This window comes from Brachyistius frenatus, unplaced genomic scaffold, assembly GCF_029030835.1.
Source record: "Brachyistius frenatus isolate BFR_SWC_R1_liver_20210118 unplaced genomic scaffold, ASM2903083v1 Contig_26, whole genome shotgun sequence".
NCBI classification, from domain to species: domain Eukaryota; kingdom Metazoa; phylum Chordata; class Actinopteri; family Embiotocidae; genus Brachyistius; species Brachyistius frenatus.
Window position 1 is genome coordinate 3,446,050 of NW_027210625.1, and position 22,681 is coordinate 3,468,730.

General features: G+C 42.8%; 2 protein-coding genes and 1 non-coding gene across 4 annotated transcripts; 1 reads left to right on the forward strand and 2 right to left on the reverse strand.

Moving 5' to 3' along the window:
• Positions 1 to 1,075: 1,075 nt before the first annotated feature.
• On the forward strand, positions 1,076 to 2,002 carry LOC138620714 (leucine-rich repeat-containing protein 3-like). Its single transcript, XM_069698120.1, has one exon. The coding sequence runs from the start codon at positions 1,076 to 1,078 to the stop codon at positions 1,865 to 1,867; it is 792 nt and encodes a 263-aa protein (XP_069554221.1). The 3' UTR covers positions 1,868 to 2,002.
• Positions 2,003 to 5,621: 3,619 nt separating this feature from the next.
• Positions 5,622 to 22,549, reverse strand: atp7b (ATPase copper transporting beta). 2 transcript variants are annotated; one of them, XR_011310899.1, is made up of 23 exons: positions 22,291 to 22,549; positions 19,015 to 19,786; positions 17,497 to 17,742; positions 17,204 to 17,367; positions 16,949 to 17,110; positions 16,794 to 16,867; positions 16,315 to 16,498; positions 15,999 to 16,232; positions 15,024 to 15,115; positions 14,813 to 14,940; positions 14,523 to 14,677; positions 14,069 to 14,203; positions 13,777 to 13,971; positions 12,589 to 12,771; positions 12,305 to 12,488; positions 11,927 to 12,067; positions 11,694 to 11,836; positions 11,419 to 11,622; positions 11,225 to 11,342; positions 10,919 to 11,021; positions 7,757 to 10,374; positions 7,025 to 7,089; positions 5,622 to 6,595 (listed from the first exon to the last, which is right to left on the reverse strand). XR_011310899.1 is itself a non-coding variant. In XM_069698325.1 (21 exons), exons 1-21 carry the CDS (start codon positions 22,438 to 22,440, stop codon positions 10,113 to 10,115), a joined length of 4,029 nt encoding a protein of 1,342 aa, XP_069554426.1. In that variant the 5' UTR covers positions 22,441 to 22,549; the 3' UTR covers positions 7,650 to 10,112. The 2 variants fall into 2 exon arrangements, 1 of the variants encoding a protein (XP_069554426.1); XM_069698325.1 differs by lacking the exons at positions 5,622 to 6,595; positions 7,025 to 7,089 and having other exon boundaries at positions 7,650 to 10,374.
• Positions 5,647 to 5,719, reverse strand: trnar-ucg (transfer RNA arginine (anticodon UCG)). Its single transcript has one exon. It is a non-coding gene; the product is annotated as a tRNA-Arg (tRNA).
• Positions 22,550 to 22,681: the final 132 nt, after the last annotated feature.

Here is a 22,681-nt window from a genome sequence, read left to right on the forward strand (position 1 = left end):
TGAAAAAGTAGCAGAGAAATTGGAAACAATTTTGGAGCAGCTTGTTTGACATTCATCATCTCCAACAAAACGCTGCTTATCAACTGTTCTTTGGACTGTTATCACCCATACAAATGCACTGTGACCTGTCTGGTTTTAATTTGCATCTTGACCTTCACTGCTCTCACATACATCAGTGGTAATCTTACAGACTACAGACATTTTATTTAATCACAAATCTCTGTTTTCAAAGTTCATCTGCTGCATATTGATGAGCCCACACCTTGTTAAATGGCTTATCATTTTCTCACAGGGAAAACTTTTTAGTTAGGGACCCGTGCTGTAGAAACATGCTATTATTATGATAATGTTGACCTTTACTCACTTCCCCCTCCAAGGAGGAGGCAGTCTGGGACGAGGCAATACTGTAGAACTCTTACTGAAAAGGGACTGCAAGAGGATAGGACGAGAATTGATCCGGACTCAGAGGCAAACAAAGGAGAAGTTTGCGGTTTTCTCTGTCTCACATTTCTTCTCTCCATCTTTTTGTCTCACAGCTGAGAAGACGTGCCCTCCCACCCTGGATTCACGCTCATGACCTGGCCTGTCAAAATCTGTCCCCCTCTCACCTCGGAGGATTATGTCAGCTGCGTTGCACTTTGACATCTCATTTAGCAAGTACGCAAACTTTTGGACATGTGCCCTCTTTTGAGTTGGATCAGGTTGTGGTTTTGCATAACTGTCAAGGTAAATGATGAACCAGAATGGCACCAAATAATTTGCTGGAACCTTCATTTATTTTAACGAGGCCAGTCCGACAACTTTGGCCGCAATGCAAGTTCATCTGGCAGAGAGCTGCGTTGGCAAGCGCGCGTTTGTGGTTAATTCCTGTCTAAGTATTCCTGCTGATAACCTGGAAATCATCGCAACAGAAGATAAAATAATTGCCATGAAGTCTTGTCTCTCTGTATCATGAACTGCTAAGGCTTCAAAGTGACGGATTTCACTCAAACTGGACTTCCTTGATTGTATTTCATGTCTCACCTAAAGCACCACACCCTCACCAGCAACAGTGATTTCAGTCTCAACGCCGCTAATGGGGGCCTCTCGAAGGTGCAGGTCATCCGTAAAGCCTCCTTCCTCTGCTTCTCTATTGTTTTTGGGAACATTGCTGCTCCTGTCTATCACTTTGACTGCACATGCTTGCCCTAAGATCTGTCACTGCACAGACAGGAACGGCATGGTGGTGCAGTGCACCTCGCGCAACCTGGAGGACATCCCGCCGAACCTGCCCAAGGACACCGTGGTTCTACTGCTCTCGTCCAACCGGATCAGACACATTCCAAAGGAGGCCTTCACAGACCTCCACCGCCTCAGGGAGCTGGACTTATCTCACAATGCCCTTGAGAGCGTGGAGGTCGGTTCCTTTCAAGGAGTTTCAGAAGGCCTTCGGACCTTGGATCTTTCAAACAACCACCTCAGCAGCCTCCCAAAGGACACCTTCGCCAAGCTGCACGCCCGCATCCGCCTCTCCCACAACCCCTGGCACTGCGAGTGCTCTTTGCAGGAGGTGCTGAGAGAGCTGCGGCTTGACCCCGAGACGGTGAACGAGGTCAGCTGCTACACGTCGGTACAGGAGGAGTACGTGGGACAACCGGTGATCCAGGTCCTGGACTCTGGGATCAACTTTTGCAACTTCCACCACAAGACGACGGACGTAGCCATGTTTGTGGCCATGTTCTGCTGGTTCTCCATGGTGACCGCTTACATCATTTACTACATCAAACACAACCAGGAGGACGCCAGGAGGCACATGGAGTACCTCAAGTCGCTGCCCAGCACCTCCCACATCAGCAAGGACTACGACACTGCGAGCAGTGTGTTTTAGATGAAACTGGATCAATGAGTATGGATCAAAGTGCACCGCTGAATACAAATGAAAGTAAACCAATAACTGCATAAAAGGAACAAGAGAAGTGACAGCTGTGCAGCGAGTGATGTACCCGTCACAAGGCACAATGTCATTAGGAGGAGGTTTTAAAATATCAATATTATCATTATCATCATCATCAACAACTGCTGGCTTAAAAGTTAAAAGTCCAGAATAAAACTAGAATGAAAAACAGTTCATATTTACAGGTTTCAGCCGTCTATGTTTGTTTCCCTCCCGTGATAACAGGAGGTGGCAGATCATTTATTTTCACTCTAATGTTCTGTATAATGCATAAAAGCATCTCAAAGGTAAACTTTGCAGAAACAGTTTTTCTCATATCACGATGTGGTTTAAGGAGTTCAGCCACCACGAGAGGCGAAGCTGAGACACTCTTTGTGTGACACACTTTAGTGTCAGTCTGAGTTCAGTGAAACGAGCTCCCTGAAAAATCATCCCCACCGCTTCAGAGGAGAGACATGCAGAAGAGTGTCTGGGTTTAAATTTGTTTACAATTTTATGATTTACTTCATAAATCCTGATGGGGACTTTTGTCGGGCGTAGAAGAGAAAGAAGAAAAAGTGGAATATTTCGCTGTAATACTTGTAAATCCATGTCAAAACTAATGTATGTTTCCCTCTTAGGTAAAGAGTTTGTACAATTAATGATCAATAAAAGATATAAATTTGTTGTATAGATTTAGTGACACAGCCTGAAATTAAATTTCACACTGCGACACTTAATGTTTTGCTTCAAAAGGTAATACCTTTGTCACTTTTGAGGGTGAAAATAATCAATGCCTGTCACAGAAGATTCAATTTGATGTGTCAGATATTGAATAGACCTTATAGGTTTTTATAAACTGCACTCACATGAGTGTAAGATACTTTTGTGGGGTCCCAATATGACAATTTAAGATGACACAACAGCTACAATGTACAAACACTAATATGTGATCTGTATTCAATATGGAGACTCACTCTTCTCCTTTGTGGTGAAAAAAAACGTCCTGCAGCAGTTTTGGTCAACGACCTGTGAACAGATCACTCACTTTCTGTCGTTCCTGACACCTGGATTTAATTTGGGCAAAGCAGAGCCCATTCACAAGTTTCCATCCAACTGATTGCAAAGTTTCAACCCAGTTTAAAGATTATTGAATTTGCCATTCAACCTCTGCAAAAGAAGAGTGTGCAGTAAGATGAGGCTATTATCTCAAACAGTGAAACAACACCTGGAAAACATGATGGAAATATAAAATTGATTTGTACTTAGTTGCATTTTGTTCTCATATATACAAATTTTCCACCTCAGCCAAGCCAAACACTGCTTCTCTTTCCAATGTTTTAAATCTTTTAAATGCACAAACTGCATTAAAACAGTTGGATGGAAACACTGTCACAAGTCCTCCAAATTAAACTATAAAATACATTTCTGTAACTTCCTTCAAATCTGACATCTTGAATATCAGCGCCTTTCAAAACTGTTACAGCTTAAAGGCATGAAACGACATCTAACACTGCTGTGGTTAAATGCACCAACGGCTGGAAATGGGAAGCAAACTGGGGTTCAAAGTCTAACATCGACCCCCACAACCTTCTCTCTCTGCGGACAACCTCTCACTATTTCCTCTTCTGCTCCAGACAGAGCACAAAACCTGCAGCCACAAATGTCAGAATGTGTCTGGGATGACGGTCTCTTCATTTAGTAGCGTTATCTACTTTAATTTAGAATAAATCTTAAAACTCAATGTTGATAAGAGCAGCTTTATGACCTGCTGCCCCTTAAAGGGTCTCAGAGCATCTCAGCCTGTTTCACTGCTTCTTATCACAACAAAATGCTGCATTTATTTATTGTTTTCATTTCTGGACAATATAATGAAGCTCTATCAGACTTCTCCTCTCCTTCTTCTCCCTCAGGAAGTCTACAAATTGTATCAGTGAAGTGATGAATGTCTGACGGAGGAAGAGATTCTGTTATTTTATGGTCCTTGTTGTCACAGCCTCCAGCCAGTCGCAGACTTAAAGCTCTCACAGAATCCTTTTCTCAACTCATCTGCAGCCACAACACATTCCACACAGACTACCATGAAAAATACCCAAAGCTCCAAATATGGAAGCCATGCATCTTCAACTTCATAGATCTGGATGAGGCAGAATATTAATACGTGTCTCGCAACCCCAAAATAGTTTCATCCCACTAACAGTTGAAGTCCATAAATCTAATGAGCCATTGTGGAGGGTATTTCAGAGCTGCTCGCTAATTACAGTATCCATTTATATAATCACTTCAATTACTTGATTCATCTGTTTGTGCTATCTGGACAGTATGGCAGTTCGCGGGACAAACAATTAGGCCTTCCATCTTCCTGCCAGCACATAACACTTCATATATTTTGAATCAAGTCTAATGCTGACCTTGTAGTCTCTAAACCTCGACCCATCCCTGCTGTCAAACAGTCACCTTAATTACAGTCCACATTACTTTGTCCTACAAGTCCCGAGGGCTGTGGCGCACATCATAATGATGTGAATACTGTTAATTAGCCGCATACAGCTGAGGTCAGTGTGTCTCTCGAAGTGTGACTTCAGAGGTGGCACTTCTGGAAAAACATCTGCAGAAGACAATAGCTTTCTTCCACTCTTATAACCTGAACCACTGCATCGCTGTGTAACCTTTTTTCTTTGTTAAATCCCCTGAACTTCAGCTAAAACATCACCTGAGTGAAACAGGATGGTAGCTATTATTCAACAGATGGAAAAATGTTCTAAAACCTTGTCTGTGTATTCTCTGTGTTGCTCCATCTCTAACAGCACTCATGACTTAGGGACCCCTGCTTGTTTGACACTGGTTATGCAATTTAGGCTTATTTTGCAGCTGCAGTTTGTGCACAGGAGCCTCCACTGAAATACAATAAATATTTGTTGACAACCTTTTTTTTTATCCACATTGAAAATAAGACTTAAACTCGATAAAAACGAACCATTCAAAGCAAAAGGAAAAGTTAATTTATCATCAGGGAACGGTGAATCCTCCATCCTCCGCTGCTCCAAATGATCTGATTGACTGTTGTCTGTCAATAATGTTGGGTTGTCAGGAAAAGTAACAGGATTACAAAGCAAATCAATTTTAAGTCCTGTTGAAATCCATCGCCGTGTCATTTGATTTAAATGTTGCCAGGTTCAAAAAGGGAGAGCAGGACTTGTTTATGGAGATTTACTGAAAATTTTGTCCGTGTTTGCAGATTACCTGCAGGTCTACCACTCACCTTGCGTCTCCACATGTAAACAATGACTTTCACTGAAATAGAAACTGTCAAGAGATGGATGTTTATGCATCGTGGCTTCAGTTTCTCCCTTTTCACTATCTGTAGCAAGTCTTTTCAAGGTGAATTCATTTATTTAGTTGTTGTTTTTTATGAATTCTTTGACCATCTGAGCTGGCTTACTTCTGAAATCTGAGAACAACACGTTTTCCTGCATTGTACTGATATGGAAAGAATGACAATATAGCTTCATTTTGGATGTTCAGTCAGGCGTGACTACCTTTCAGGCTCTCAGGTGGAGGAGAATCAGCTAAACTGGTAGAAAGCTTGCTCAGCACATGAGAGGAAGTGGCATGTGTGAAATTTATTTATTTATGTGGAGAAAACAACCACAATGTTCTCAAGTTTTGCAGGAGTTAAATGTTACTTTCAAGATGCTTATTCATTTGAGATTTTGCATTAAACACATAAGTTCTAACCATGAAGGGACTTGAACCCTCAATCTTCTGATCCGAAGTCAGACGCCTTATCCATTAGGCCACATGGTCACACATGATACAATATGCAAAGAGTGCCCCCTGGAGGATCCTAAGGTGATCCTGAGGCGAACCAGAACTAGCCTTTTGCTCGACTGTTGCTCACTGGTTGTGATTATAATTTGTAAACCCTGTTCTCATTAAAGTCTGCTCAGCCACTCTGGAAAGCAGAGCAATCAGAGGTGTGATGGTGTTAAGATGATTCCAACAAGGATGGGGACAGTCAAGTTTTGGTGCACAACATATTGTGGTGAATGCCGATTAGTTAAAGGCAGCAACCCAATGTCAACGCCCATTAGGGTGCAAAGACTAGAAACAATCCTCAGTGGAGCAGCGCCAGACTCTGATATTCCTGCAGTGAATTTGGGTCTTTAAACACCAGGTTAACCCAGAAAACGCTGCATCAGAGAAATGTATGCTTGAATTAAATCTTTGTTAAAATCCGCACTCTAATAAATGAGCCCCTGACTTTTTATTGGCAGGTCTGTGTCTCCATCCATCTGGTGATCTGTGGACCAATTGAAGCCCAAGGAGAGGACACATGTGGCCGAGTGGACAAGGTGTCTGATTCTTAAAATAACCTGTTCGATTATGTATCAAATTTGGTTAAATAGAAACAGGCCTGTTAGCTCAGATAAAGTTGCAAAGGTCATTAGTTTGATCCTTGTACTGGTGAGTTTACAACACAACCAAAGTAATCCACATTTCAGTTCATGAAGTCAGCACATTGGAACATAATGTCTCAACTAATACCCCTTGAAGTGGTCACGGCAAACCAAAAGTTCCAATTTAAAGTCCTGTTATTTATTGTTAACGTGACCCAGAAGAGGTTTGTGCTACCTTGTGCACAGGCTTCACTGAGCATCACACGGTGCGCCACTGGAGAACCTGAGATGAAAAATTCACAATAAATAAAATCATTTTGCCTCTGAGGTGAAAAAGTTCAAGTATGACACCTTTAGAAGCGTCAAATGAGCAGCTGCTGAACGTCCAAAGCAGCTGTCACATCATTTAAAGTTCACTTAGGAGGAAAGTGTCGCATGTGTTAAAACACGCTTTTAGCGCTGGAACATCTGTTCAGCAGGAGACTAGTATCACGCTTTAATTCTCATCTGGGAGCATAAACATTAAGGAGAAGGTTACCTGACAAGAAAGCTGTGTCCAAAATGGAATAACACCCAAATTTATCCATATTAATTTAAGTTCGTTTGAAAATCTGCTCAGCCATGCTATCAGAAAATAAATGCATCTCTGTCACACTGACTTCTTAAATTGTTCATTCTCACTCACACACACACACACACACACACTCTTCACCTTTATCGGTCAGAGCTGATGCGTGACGATGCACCTTCACGGATCACTGTTCAAGGTTCAAACATCTGCAGAAGAGACAGAATGAGAGAGATATTTATGCCCTGAAGCTGCAACCTGTATTTAACAAAATTGACTGTGCAATAATTAATGTTTCACTTGAATGTTTAACATATGGTCATTTAACAAAACTTGTGTTTGAACAAAGCTGTGTTATTGGGGTGAAATTAAATAAGTTTATTATATCACTCCTCTATTCATTATTGTTATTTTCCATTGTTGTACACACTAAAGGTCCCATATTGTATAATTTCAGATTAGATTTCAGAATATCTTGGTTGTTTAATGCACGTACAAACAGTAATGTAAATATAAGTATTAGTTGGTATTGACTCTTCGCTTGAAGCGCCTGCGGAACTTTTATTTCCATCAGAATCTAAATCCCAAAATGATGAAATGCTCCAGCTATTCTTGCAAAAATACACTTTTTGTAATAAATTTCACAGCAGATAAAAAGGTTTTTGTTTACTTCTACTAAGGTTTTTGAAGCAGTTTCATTAACATTCAGCACAAAGATATAAAGCTGGACCAGCCTATGGCCTCAGCAGCCCCATTCTAACCGGTGGCTGGGGAGGTCATTTATCAGGAGCTGCTGCAGCTCCTCAATCCAACAAAGAGCTTGTTTTTATCTGCAGGAGAAAAAGTTCAAAACTGTTCTTTCACAGCCGAGTGTACCTGTGCAGGAGTGAGATGTTTGGTCCCTCAGGGGCCGTTGGATGGAGCTTCTCCTCCTCCGTTGCTCCTCTGGTTGAGTGGACTGTCTTTGGAGAAAATCCGTCACCCGGGGGTTTCCTGTGTCAGGTGTGTAAACCCTTTCTTAAACCTGTAAGTGAGGAAAACGTACTGCCCTCCTCTGGGTAATTCCATCATGACAAGGTAAATATAACCTTTAGTGTAAAATCAAACAAAAATCAAGATAACTTCCATGAAAAACTGCTCATGCACATGCATACCACTCCTACAGCTGCATTGGACAACCTATCTTTAAACTGTCTCTTCTTGGGATTTGCCTGCTGAAAAGACCTTTTGAGGATCTTCAAAGTCAAAGACACGGACCACAGATCTTTACCAATGTGTTTCCTCCTCTTTAACATGAGAAAAAACATGAAATAAATAAATAAATGAGGTTAACACCTTCCCACTGTCTGTCAGAGGGCATTGTTGAACGCCTTTGTATTCCTCCAAGACCAGCGGACTGTGTCAGTGAGTATTTCGGCGACCTAAAAATGCACTCAGCCGCAGGCTTTAGTGTATCGCCTTAAACCTGGCACGATTACAGATGCATAGCTGAGCAAGCAGACAACTCCCCAGGCTGATGCTGCTAAACGTAAAATACATTTTGACACACTATTAAATGAACAGATAAAAGATTATAACAGTGAGAGAGGAGATGCTACTGATAGTCTGCGGATGCTACAAAAGACAAACATTTGCGCAGCAAATCCACTCAGGTAAGAACGATAATCATCACTTCACATCCAGAAAAAGTATTTACCCACTAAAACACAAGCTGGTGCTACAAATATTAAACCAAAACTTCAAGAAATCTTAGGAAACAAAACATTGAAACATCAAAAAGGTCATGCCCAATAAAGGGATTTTTGCTGTCACCCTTTACAATAAAACAGAGTTGTACAAATACAAAAAAAGTCTTGTTATGTTCATGTAACTCTTTGAGGACAATATTTTACAAAAAGCAAAGTTATGGAAAAAGTGTAAAAAGCTGAACTTTTTTTTTTTATCTAAAGACCACTCAGATTTAACTTGCAACCTTTTGAAGGGGCCCTGACCCTTAGTTTGGTACCATCTATTAGCTAAAAGTAGCACCACCTTGACCAGCTACAACAGAAAAAATATTTTCTGCAAAACAAATACTTTGACTTGAAGTAAATTTAGTAATAATGGAGTTTTTGTTTTGTTGTACTGGTGCTTTTCCTTTAGCAAACGATCAAAGTATCTTTTCCATCGCTGCTTTTCACATCAGAGGGAAATAAATCTGTCAAGATATTTTTACAGACAACATAACAGATTGATTAAATATTAAAGGAGCATAAAATAAAAGAGGAGCAAAGCAGTTTAGGTATATTTATGTGACTGTGAGCTGTGTTTCTGAAGCGTAAGTCAGTATAACAGGGATACAATTAGTGCTCGTCTCAGCAGGTGTAATTAATAACATTAATGATGTGTTACTATGAAGTATCCCAGCTTTCACCTGTGCTTTTTGTGCCAATGGGTGTTAAACTGCCATAAAAAATAGCCCATTATGTGGTATGAGTGTGAGACGAGACTAATTTATAACCCTTAGGTCTCTGTTTCTGTGCAGTCGTGAGGAGGCTCAACAAAATGTGAAAGTCATTCTTTGTGGATAACTATAGAAACCGTGTATGAGGTCATTTGACTAATGCACTTCATTAATCTTCCCTGGCACGGCTTGAAATACAAGTGGAGAAAAACCCAGAAGAAATCCACTTCTTCTTCTTCTTCGCTTCTATATTTAACCTGGAAGAAGAAGAAGAATATAAAAACATAGCAACGTGAAAAGATATTTCTCAGACTGACTGGCAGCTGTGCATTTGGGATCAAAGCAAATCAATCAAAGCACAAAATCAGATGAAACGGACGGGTGGATTTTTACACAGAAAATGATTTTTCCCTATCAACACATGCATTATTCATAACCTGCCCGACCGACTGACAGCCTCCACCAAACAGAAAATGTGCACAGTAACTTTACTTCGAGTTATAGATATTGTAAAAGTACATTTGTACAGCAGCCTTTTTGGATTTGCGAGACACACAAGCAAACTTGTTTTACAGTGTGTGCCAACTTGAATCTACGTGGCTCCTTTTACCAGTGATGCAAAATGGTACGAGGCTTCAGGACGAGGAAAGGGATTGTTTCGTTGTCTGTTCAGTTCATTAGTTTCTGTCCACAATATTTACATAAATACAAAGAAATCTTATACAAAGAGCTTTACTAAATTCGTAAACATGAGAACCAGGCAGACACTGAGTTCCTATCTTCCCTTTACTAGACGTTTAGGTCTGCAGGCTGGTTGTCCAGGAGGGAGTAGCGGTCGGGCTCCTGGGAGGCGTTAATGGACGTGCCCTGGCTGGAAAGGGCGGAAGGTGCAGCGCCGCTCTGGCTGAATTGTTCCCGAGTTGCGTTGGGGAGAGCAGGGCTGCGCCGCCGGCCGTCCAAACCCGGATGTGTGCTGATCTGAGACGAGTGAAGGCTCCTCATTTGGCCTCTCGCACGCACCTCGTACAGCTCCACTGATGTCTTCTTATACCTGAAAGAACCACGTAGTCATTGTACTAACCTCTGAATTCAAGCAAGGGGGGAAAGTCATTTGATATTTGAGGGAGGGAAAAATACAGGACAATGACAAACAGCTCTTATAGATGTTCCTTACAGGATGGATTTATGTTCTAAATATGAATTACTGAAATCATCTTTATGTTTGCTCCTTCTATTGTTTACGAGACAAGTTAAAGGTGCCCTGTGGAGTTTTTGTTTACACTAATGCTTCTCACCCACACAAATTATTTGCATTTTTGAGGCCTTACGAATAAGCTGAGTGCACTTTCTTACGAAAAAATTTAAATGTTTTTGCAGATTGCTTTTGGACCCGTAGTCACAAAAACATGTGTAACTCACACGTTGATGTTGACCAAGTAACAAAACTTGTAGCTTTCCCCGGCTCAATGCATCTCCCTGTGCTGCACACTGTTCATGTTGAAGAGGTGCAGTCTCTGAACTTTTTGATTCACCCTCGTAGTGGAGTGAATAATCCCTAATATAAAAATAAATGATGGGAATCAATACAGACTCACATTTTCAGCAGTAAAGAGGAAAGAACCACTGAAACAGACGAGGCGGCCATCGCACCCGAGCCCATCCAGGGTTGCAGCACCAAGCCGACGGGCATAAACACACCTGCAAGCAACAGAGGAGAGTCATCCACAAGAAACAAATCATCACACTTGCAGTTTCAAGTTGGAAACTGGATTCTTTTACTGCTTCAGGAGACGTTTAGATATTTAGAATAAGAACTTTTCAAATGATTCTGTCTTTGCAAAGCTCTCAGGATTTGAAGCTTTAAATTTACAAAGAGGAAGTGGCGTACAAGCAGCCCTCACCTGCAGCGACTGGTATTCCCAGAAGGTTGTAGATGAGGGCGAAGACAAAGTTGATTCTTATCCTGCGCACCGTCTTCTTCGACAGCTCGACACTCGCCACCACATCCAGCAGGTCGTTCTGCAGAGAGGGAAACCCTTCAGGTCAGACCGTTTAAAGATGTCAGCTATCTCTACAGTGACTGTCAGCCACCTACTCGGATAAGGACGATGTCGGCCGCCTCGATGGCCACGTCGGTGCCCGTGCCGATGGCGATGCCGACATCGGCACGGGCGAGGGCGGGCGAGTCGTTGACGCCGTCTCCCACCATGGCCACTCGCAGACCTTGTTCCTGTAGCTCCTGCACTTTGGCCACCTTGTGTGATGGCAGCACCTCTGCAAACACCTTCCTGATCCCCACCTGCAGGCAAACAAAAACTCTGATTTCATGTCATATATTCAGGTGACCCTTTATAAATGTGTGTTACTTACCTGTGCTGCTATGGCTTTGGCTGTGCGTCTGTTGTCTCCTGTTATCATGACCACCTCGATGCCCATGCTGTTTAGTGTATGCACCGCTAACGCCGACTCTGCTTTTACTGTGTCTGCAATTGCAAACATGGCACACAAAACTCCTACAAAGAAACACACACAAAACATACTATGAAGTTCAAATATGGCCTGTAAAGACCGGAGAAGGAGAACATGGTTCGGTTAATTCTCACCGTCTATGGCCACCAGTATGGCTGTTTGGCCTTTGGTTTCATGGCTCGACATGGCCGCATCAACGTCTGCTCCAATGTGGTGGCCGTTCCTCCTCATCCACTCTCTGTTCCCAATCAGGACAGAGTAAGACTGGCCCTCAGCTAGAGGCACAGACATGTGATAAAAACAATGACATCAGGAAGTTAGTCCGAAATCAAAACTTTGATTTGAAGTGTTCAGGATAAACTCCTGATTGATTAAAGTATTTCTCATAGATTTATAATTGGAGTTTACATGATGGATATCTTTCATCTCTGGTTTTGTGTAATAAAACTCATCTGATAGCAGTGACCCAGCACACATTCATCTTTATAGGGAGCTCACGGCAGGCGACTGACCTGCAGAAGTGGCCGCCCCGGTGGAGAGCAGGCTGCTTCCGTCAGTGGTTGCTCCCGGCAGCAGGAAACTCTCGTCACTCTGCTGCAGCAGCAGATGCTCCACGCTGGACACCCGGCAGCTGATCCCACAGCCGGGCACCGCCTGGAAGTCCTGGCAGTAGCCCAGGACATCAGAGCCGAGCTCCTGCCAAATGCACACTCATTTCATTTGGATACAAGGTCTGTAAAGATTTATAGAGCGTAAAAACACACGCACTATAAATATCTGTAAACAAGCTTCTCACCTCTTTGCAGTGTTTGGCGACCGCCATGCCCAGCGGGTGCTCGCTGCTGGTCTCCGCTGTGCCGACCACCGCCAGGATCTTCCTCAGGGGCATACGGGCCATTTCCCACAACACCAACACTCGAGTCACCTGCGGCACGCCGTTTGTAATCGTGCCGGTCTTATCGAACATCACCAAATCGATCTGAGGAAGCAGAGAAGCAAGAAGACACACAGAAATCTGTGTTATTTTATCATAGTTTCTTATTCATGGTCATCTTCACAGATGTGCAACTGTCTGTCCAGAATGATAAAAGGTTTGTCTGGGCCATGAGTCACATTTTATACTCAAAGTTTGCACAAAGTGTGCTGCTGCTCTCTCTCTCTCTCAGTACATCCAGTACAACCTGTGGAGATGAAAGATTTCAACTTCGGTTTTTGCCTCAAGCAGAAAAGTTCTCATTCTGAGCAGACAGCACACGTCCAGGAGACCTGAGACCTCCTGCTGGATTACAAGATAAAAGAAGTGTGCGAGGTACGTTGATGTAGTCAAGTAGTAACATCTTATGCCACACGGTGTCACTAGTTAATCAGAAGAGAAACAAATTTGATATTAAAGAGACAATAATGGAATTTTTGACTGCAGAGTGACACTGAGGTGCCCAGGAGGAGGATCTCTGTGAGATCTGTCAGTGTGGGGCAAAAACAACTGGTCATTTATCCTGCATGAAGTAAGAAGATTAAGAAGTATCACTTGCATCTTGAGGGTGGTATGCTGCACGTCCACATACCAGCACTTTGTTTTCCTGACTGTAATGGCAACACAGACACACTGAATCAGTCAGGTCATGACTCAAGTATTTTGTGGAGCTGTTTTGACTGGTGGAACCACATAGGTCACACAATGGTGTCACTATGGTTTAGTTTCAGTATCAGTGAGTGTTCAACAGCTGATAAATCAACGGGTTGACAATCCAATAATGAACATATTAGCGTGTTTTAAGTACTTCAGGTGCAGGAAGAGCAGCTGCATGTACAACGTACAATAACAATGAACTATTAATGTACCCTTATTCCATATCATTTTGTTTTGCCATTCATGGACATTTATGAGCTTAATGTGTGTATTTTCTCTCCCTGCTTTATAAAGACTGTTAGGTGTAAAGCAAGAAGTCATCAGAAGTCAGAAGCAGGATGTAAAGTGCATCACCTTATGGGCCATCTCCAGCGGCTCGCCTCCTTTAATGAGGATCCCGTTCTGCGCTCCAACTCCTGTGCCCACCATGACAGCCGTCGGGGTTGCCAGCCCCAGAGAGCAGGGGCAGGCGATGGACAGCACTGTGATGGATGCCTGGAAGGCGAAGCGGACGATGACTTCCGCCTTGGAGATGTTCTGGTTGTAACCCTGTGAGGTGGAGAGCGGATCATCACAGCGGTGTCACAATGCTCATGTTATGAAACTACTTTTGTTCACAGATGAAAACATTTTTGTGCACACCTACCGGGAAGTTCTCCTTCACAATGTCAAAGTTGACAAACCCAATCGCCAGCCAGGCCACAAGAGTCAACAGGGACACGAGAACTATGAAGGGCACAAAGTACCCGCTGAGTCTGTCTGCAAACTGCTGGATGGGAGCCTGAGCAAACCAGAGGAGGGAAAATAAGATCAGTGATATTAAAAAAAAAAAACTCATTTTCTTTAAAAGGACGCTCCAATAGTCAGTGCTTTGTCAACTGTCTTATTCCTCGTAGGTGCAAAAGTGTACTAAAAAAATGTCTGAAACTTAATTTCAAATTTCAATAACTTGCTGGTTTTAACGTACGAGGTATTAAAAGACTAATGCAAATGTTTTGCAGTGTTTTCATTTGTAAAAATCTTGAAATGATTCCTGCACTGTTCTTCACTTACAAGGTACATGTGAGTGATTTTATGGTTTGTGTTTTTGTGGCTCTTACCTTGGAGGTTTGTGCTTCTTCCACCAGTCTGACTATTTGACACAGAGTTGTTTCTGCACCGACGTGAGTGGCCTCCACCAGAAGAGCACCGTGAGCGTTAATGGAGCCGGCAATCACCAAACTGCCCACCTTCTTGCTAACGGGCATCGGCTCACCTGACAGAGAGAAAGAAAAACTGAAGCTTAATCTACAGCCAGAAAGCATAACCATGAATGTGCTCCGTCTGACCTTCTTCCTCAGACTTCAGCACGGTGATACAGTGAGTCACTGCAACTCTTTTGTCCTCCTACCTGTGATTAAAGACTCATCGGCCATGGAGCTTCCTTCAATCACTTTCCCATCGATGGGGAACTTTCCCCCCGCGAAGACCTTCACGATGTCGCCCCGCTGCACCAGCTCCACCACCACCTGCTCCTCACTAAAAACACATTTTAAGTTACACTTTATGAGGTTTTGTTCTTCTATAAAGACGATTCATAACAATTGTGTTTGTAGTATCACCTGATGATGGAGTGGTTGGGTCCCAGAGTGACCACGGTGGCATCAGTTGCTTGAAGTGACATTAATTTGGCCAAAGCTTCGGACGTTTTACTCTAAAAATGTAGACACAACACACACTCACTGCATTCCTGATTGGTTGGACTTGACTATTAATTATTTCAAAGGCCCAAAGTGCAGGATTTTGGCATCAAAATGAAACCTCATTTAGGCCTTCTGTATCGTACAATACATGAAGAAGACGCCAGCCTTCCTCTGCAAATGGAGCTGAAGTTTTCCGAGTTTATACTGATGTCATAAGGCTGAACAAAGGCTGATGGGAAATATTGTCTGGTCTTCAATTTTACAAACAGTAGCTCCAATAATGCCATTTTATTTATTATTTTAAGATGCCGTAGCAGTATTTGAAATTTAAATATAACCCTTTGGCCATACCACATCACAGTGAATTCAGATTTGTTCGCAGTTTTAAATTAGAGCTACAACAAACGAGACTTTAGGATCATTTCTGCTCCAAGTAAACTTGTGTTTCTGTGGAAGCAATTCTCTGGATAAAATCTAGCATCTGCTGGTGTGCAGTAAATCATTGACTACAGTATCTCCTGGCATGACAAACAAAAATATCTGAGGTTGTTAAAATGCCCTCTGATGAGTCATCAAAACACTGCCATAAAAGCTTGGGACTGTCAGCTGAAAAATAACAACTGCACTGCTTAAAGCAGACAAGGAAAGACACTGGAGAAATATAAACGAGGCTGTCACTGTTCTGTTAATGCACATTTCACACAAATGAGGCAAAAAAAAAAAAAATCAGCAGCTTTCAGTTTCCCGAACACACAAAAGTGACTAATTTTCTCAGGTAAACATACAGTTAAATTGTTGGGAAATATGTTTCCAGCAAAGAATTAAAATCTAAATCTATACTAGTAGCACGGCATGGTGGGAATCTGTGAGACCTCTTTTCTCCTTTTATTTTACCTTTGCGATGTGCTCCAGCCATCGCCCCAAAGCAATGAACACAAACAGCATAGGTGGCGTGTCAAAAAAGGTGACGGGGCTCTGGCCGGCTCGCTCGGCCATGGCTACGACAAGGACCACGCAGGAGTAGATGTAGGCAATAGAGGTGGCTAGGACAATCAACACGTCCATGTTGGCTGTGCGGTGTTTCAACGAGCGATACGCCTGGACGTAGAAGTATCGGCCTCCAAAGATCTGAGGCGGGAGAGACAGAAAGGCAAAGACACGGTCAGGTGAAATAAAGCCCTAAATGATCTCTGTGTCATGTTTCCCTCACCTGCACAGGTGTACAGAGCAAGAAAAAGGCCAGGTTGAGGAGGGAGAGGCCAGGCAGCACGTTCTGCTCCTCCGGCATGGAGCCGCCATGTTCCTGGTGCTGACTGTCCATCACCATCATGTAGATCATGAGGCCCATGACGGGCAGGCCGAAAATGAGGCTGAGCAGAAAGGAGTTCTTCCACCTGGATGGACAGCAGGAATGTGTCACCACAGAAACACATCTTCCCCTTCCTTGTGACATTATCTGCTCTCTTTGCACTAATTTCTATCAATTCCATGTATGTTTATTATTTTAAAAGGCAGAGAAACAGCCCTTTAACAACCTCTGCCAATCATTAAATCTCTCACAGGCACCATTAATTACATCTTTCTGTTCAGTAGCAGCGTGGACATATTTTACAGGTTTTAATGCAAATTTGTGACGTCTGAAAGCTTGCATGCCTTCAATAAAATGAGCACTTTAAACCAGATACTTGCTGTTGAATTTCTTCTGTGTGGTCGAGGTTGTTTTTGAAGCCCGCCTTCACCAGGCCGGCTTCGAATCCAAGACTCTGGAATAAAGAAAACAACAAACAAGATATAACGTCACAGGTGTAAATGAGCGGATGTTTGAAATAGACTGTAAAAATTACCTGGATGATCTTGATAATATCTCGAGCTCCAAGCACCTCTGGGTCAAACTGTATCTGTGCTTTTTTGGTTGCCAGGGCTACTGAGGCTCCAAGGATCCCTTTTGTTGTGGTGAGCTTGGACTCAATGTTGTGGACACATGAAGCACATGTCATGCCTGTTATCTGCAAGTGACAGAGGGTGGAAAAACATGGTAGTTTTGCTACTCTGGGGAGTTTATATAAAGTCCTGTTTCCTATAATGTTGTGCAGTCTTACAGTGAGGTCCAGTTTTCCATGTGTTACTGCATTGTCTTCTATCAGTTTGGCACCGAAGCCCAGGTCCTTTATGAGCTGGGTTACAGCAGCAGCATCCAGTACGTTTGAATCATACTTCACCTCCGCCTTCCCAGCCATGAGTGACACCAACACGGAGATGATTCCTGGAACCCAAAGCGGTTTTGAAATACTGTCAAACATACACAGTTTACTCAATCATTAACCATTCATTCATCAGGGGCTCTCGCTGTAAATGCTGCATAGACACATATAGGTTGTTTAATCACACTCACCCTTGTGTTTGAGCAAGTTTCTCTCGATGTTGGCCACACAGGAAGCGCAGGTCATTCCCATTACACTAATAAAGCACTTTTGTGCTTTCATCTCGGGAGAGTTGGGATGACAGCTTGCAGAGTTTGCCTGTGATCCTGTGCCATTGCTGACTCCTGTCCTGCCGGGTGACTGCGAGTCAGAAAGTTCAGAAACTCCACAGCTTACAGGCCTGGACTTCTCATGACTCAGGGAGTTCTTTATAGATCCTAAAAGGATAAAGTACAACGTCAGAGCGGAACAGAGCTAGAGATGCATAAAGGCAGCCAAAGAGGATATATATCCTAGTCTACATTTTTCACTTTAAGTCCAGAATCTTCCTCCTCAAATGGGAACGTATGAAATGTAACTTACTACACAGGTAAAGCAGAAATATTGAACCAAACATGTCCATTTGGACACCTGACCTGTTCCAGATACAGTTTATAATTGATGTGCTAAATTGTAGACATGAGGTAACAGTTCAGCGTTGACTCTGCTTATAACCTGCCTGAGTTAATTCCACGTCTTGGCAAGCTGTTTTTGTCATTTAAGCCCCGGCCGGCGTGAGAGCCCTTCTAGTCGCACTGGAGAGCATACTTTGTCTGGTTTCCACGGTAACCGCTGGAAACTGAGGTGAGGTGAATGTGGGGAGAATATCCTGTTGGCTTAGAGGCCTGAAGCACCGCAGAGGTTGTGCAGTCAAGAATTTGATGAAAGTATCTGTGCACAAAATGCACATGTGCCACTTCTGCTCCGAAGTTTTTCAACTTCACAAACCTCTGAACTGTGATAAAAACAGATTCTTCGGATGTACACATTATAATGTTCTCCTCCTGAGAGCATCTCGAAATATCATGTACAAGATTGAATGGGTGGGATGGGATGCATTGCTTGAAAGACACCAACATAAGTCCTTCAAGGGCATCTGACAATGGGAGCTTTTCTATGTTGAGCTGAGCAAACTGAAAAACCAGTTCAGCACTAGGTGTGCTCAAAACCAACTTCTCTTCTCGGAAAGAAAATGAAGAGTCGAGGTCCCGCTGGGGAATGATGTTTTTCCTGTTCATCCTATTAATGATTAACTTTCACTTTGACTAGAAATGTGTGTTTACTTTTCACATGAAACAATCTCCTCTTATTAACAAATGTGTCTGTACTCATCTGTCTGATTATTGTCTCGTTAAAGAAAGAATAAAAAAGAAATGCAAGGTTAGCTGAAATAGACACATGGGGCAACCAGAAAGAAATGACACATGTCAGATAGATCACAAAGATATTCAAAACAACCACAAAAAGATGCAAAATGATCAACCCGGAGATGGAACTGTTTAAAATGAGATGCAAAATAACCGAAGTGCATGCAAAATGTCTGCAAAAAGACACAAAAGCATCTAAAAGAGGTGCAAACACACCGTAGAGACTTGGAACTGCATTGGCATCAGTTTTTTTCACAGTTTTTAAACCTCTGCACTGAGTGAGCATCTCTCGTTGGTACCTACCGTCCAGTGATGCATCAAAGCCCATGTCCTCGATAGCTGCCCTGAGCTGCTCCGGCCCTGTCCAACTGGGGTCAAAGGTTATCGTTCCCTTTTCCTCCTTCAGTGACACCACTATGGACTGCACGCCAGGCATCTGAGAGATCCTCCCTTCTATGGACTGCATGCACGAGTTGCAAGTCATCCCTACAATCCTAATGGTTACAGTCTGGGTGGTTAAATCCAACACATCCCTCTGCCAGGAGCTTAAATCTCCTCCAGACAGGCCGTCGGGTAATAAAGCGGCATCGAACCCCATGGCCTCGATCTCATCTCTCAGCTCCTCTTGTGTAATGAGAACAGGTTGAAATACAACCGCGGCTGCACTCTCCTGAAGAGACACCTGAATGTGTGAAACGCCTGGTAGCTTCCCGATCTGCTCCTCGATGGACTTCACACAGGACTGGCAGTGCATGCCGTCCACGCTAATCTGCACCGTGGACTCCACACTGTATCCCAAAGCCTGGAGCTCCAGGGTGATCTCTTTGGTTGTGGTAAGTGAGGTGTCATAGTCCACTATGGCCAAACTGTTGGGCACGGACCAGCCGACAACGAGGACTCCATTCAGGCCGTGGATTCTGGTTTTGATGGCCTGGACCTGTTGCTCAGAGGTGAGTCCCGGGAGCTTAAAAGTGGCTCTGGAGGCCGTTTTGGGTGGAGGGCGGAGCTCACTCTGGCTGCCATACTCGTAGGCCAGGTTGTCAAAGCCTTGTTTCTCGGTGTCAGAGCCATTCTCCTGGAAAGATGAAGGCAGAGTCTGTCAGGTCAGCCTTTTTCACCTCTGTAAACCTGACACTGATTAGTACGTTTTCCAATCTACTTAAATAACTCTGTCCATAAAAGCCACCTGGAGATTCTGCAGACTAAAGTTACATGACCTCTGCATTTCTAAAAATTAATTTCAGCCCTGCTACATTTTCTGTTTACGTGACATGATGAGACAAATTTACAGGTGTCTATGTGCTTAAGATATTACGATTTTAAGAGTTCAAGTCCACCAATAAAGCAAACGTTTGGGCAGGTTTAATTCCTGCTTTGTTGTTTTACAAAGCAGTTTGGACAGTTTAATCCACGCTGGCTGGACGGGCTCTTTTGGTCAGCAAAACCTAAGAGTTTTTGGGACAGTGATCTGTTCTCAAGCACTATGTGGGCCTGAATCACTAACTGTTAAAATACTCTCAGACACGTTCAATCCCCCATCAGGATGTCATCTAAACTGGGGGACTTCGTTCCCGCCCAGCAGAGCAAGTTTGGGGCCTAAAAACCCCACATGACTGGCCCCTGACATAAGCCTCCCAGCGTGACTCTGCTTAAAGGCTCCTCACTGAACTGAAGAGAAAAGTCAACCCATATGAAGAGCTGTTGGAGCTAAGGTGCAGCGTCAACATCGAGTCATGCTGTTCTCGAAGCACATCAAAAAATGAAAGCCACGGTACGATTTTCTGAAAACAGAGTTGGAAAAATCAGTAAGACAATCTGGCAGAAGACAACTATGCTTGAGTCCATGTTTGAGTTAAAGTCTTAGCACTCAGTCAGTCACTGTCACTGTTTTGATCAAATATTTCCTTGTGTGCTTTACTGTTTCTCCAAAACGACAGTTAAATTGAATTTAATCCAATATATGAAGCAGTTAAGGGAATGCAAAGAACTCCTTTCATTACTAAGTGCACCATTTAAAGGCATTTAAAAACTGAACACTGAATATGACCATTCATAATTAACCATGCTGCTGTGATGTTTAAACTTTATTCAACATTAAATAGATTAGAGTCAAATCAGGCTGCTGCAGAAAGGAGTTCAACTGTTCATTTGTCTCTAAATTACTGCCAAATATTGATTTTTCTGAGGAAGAAAAGTGACTAATCAAAATTAATTTGCTTAATTGCACATTTTGCATTCATATAAGATAATTAATGATCCCTGCATAACTTCAGATTAATATATTATTTGTATAGGAATATTCTATAACAACATTACTTTATTACAGTGATCTGCTGCCTACCTGCATCATGAGCACCTGCCGTCACACCTTCCTGTCCTGACTAGTCTTTTGGCAGCTGCATCTAAATATGTTCTTAGATAAATCAGGTGTGGAACAGCTATTAAGGATGGGTAACCGTTTGGACCAATCAAATCAAACCACTGATATAATCTACCTGTAAATCACATCTGTGGTACAAGCAATGGAGAATGTCCAATATTATTGCAGTAACTTGAATGCAGCATTAGTAGAGAGTGATTCTAATCAGAGGTTTTCCCAATAATTTGAATAAAAAAAGGTGACAAGCACTCCTCTAGTGTGTTGTTAGAAATTACACTTTTTAATGAATGCCCATAACTTTACTTAAACCAGCTGAGAAAATTCACAACCAAAGTCAAAGTCCTTCAAATGAGAATAAAGTCACAGGCGCATTACATTTGTACTAAAAAATTAAAAGACAAATTCACTGGATAACAAGACTTTGAACAGATTAATCTATATAGAAAATCTGGATAATGGAAGCGAAAAACTGCGCCGTGTTTCCTTACGCTGCAACTTTTCTGCTACTTCTAGTGACTTGCATGATTGCATTACATCCTTCTGGCTTTTGTCCAGAGCAGATACAATGAGAGCATTCAACGGGCTTTGGCAACAGGAGCATCGATGATACACGAGTACATTCTGTTAAGTGTTTCATTTAATTCCATTCCTAACAATAAGACGTTTGTGCAGAGCTGAATCACTGCAATAACAATCAAATGAAACGCCACACATGGAGGGAGCCTGACGCATGTATTCCCATCGTTTTGTTTTTAGTTACTCAAAAGTTTTACTTGCCCGACATCTCTGAACATGCTGCATACATGACTAAACAAGGGTTTCCCTTTGCATAATGATTTTTAACAGCTTAAACAAGTGAAACTTCTCAGCACTTCAGAATAAAAAGTGCTTAATTCATTTAAAATTGACTAATCAATAATTAATTTAGGTAGTTTATTTTTTAACCAAAGCTTCATATTTTATGGGGTATTGTATTTCTTGGATAACATTTTAATGTTGTCCGATATATAAAGCTATCAGGTAAAGGTACCTTAAAATACTTGCGTAATTGTACCTAGTTACTTTGAAAGACCTCTGGTCAAGACAAAACTTTCAAAGTAAGACAATCTACTTAAATCTTCTGCTCAAAAAAAAAATCAAACTATTGATAGAGGATAATCAGTTGTGGATGTTCCACAGCTGTCTGGAGGCCCACGTACCTTCAGCTCAGCCGCACGGAGTCTCCTGTTGCCGCCTCCTGAGTGGACACTACAGGTGCAGCCACGTTCAACCATGCAGATCTGCTCCCCGGAGGACGACGGTTTGGACTCATACTTGGTCGGGCTTTTTGGCGAATTCGGCGAGAACATGTTGGCGCTGCTGTGGCGGAGTTCGACTTATCGTCTCATGTCAAAGTCAGGGGGCAAAAGTCCGCAGCGGGAAGGCGCTTGATCCAGGAGATAAGAGGAGCGCAGCGCCGCGCCAGTGCGCACAACGGCCAAACGTCATTTTTCTGCGGTCAGCTGTGGAGTTGGTGGTTTTTCGATCACAGGGGATTCACGGAGGCAGGGTGGGCAAAGACTTGCATCACATGACTTCTGCATGCTCCGG

Excerpts from the sequence above, each read along its gene's own strand:
- LOC138620714 (XM_069698120.1), top strand. The coding sequence starts at position 1,076 with ATGGGGGCCTCTCGAAGGTGCAGGTCATCCGTAAAGCCTCCTTCCTCT.
- atp7b (XM_069698325.1), bottom strand. The coding sequence starts at position 22,440 with ATGTTCTCGCCGAATTCGCCAAAAAGCCCGACCAAGTATGAGTCCAAA. Across the intron at positions 17,368-17,496 it reads AAACTTGCTCAAACACAAGG|GAATCATCTCCGTGTTGGTG; the intron begins GTGAGTGTGATT and ends TTTGGGTTCCAG. Across the intron at positions 16,499-16,793 it reads CACACAGAAGAAATTCAACA|GTGGAAGAACTCCTTTCTGC; the intron begins GCAAGTATCTGG and ends CTGTCCATCCAG.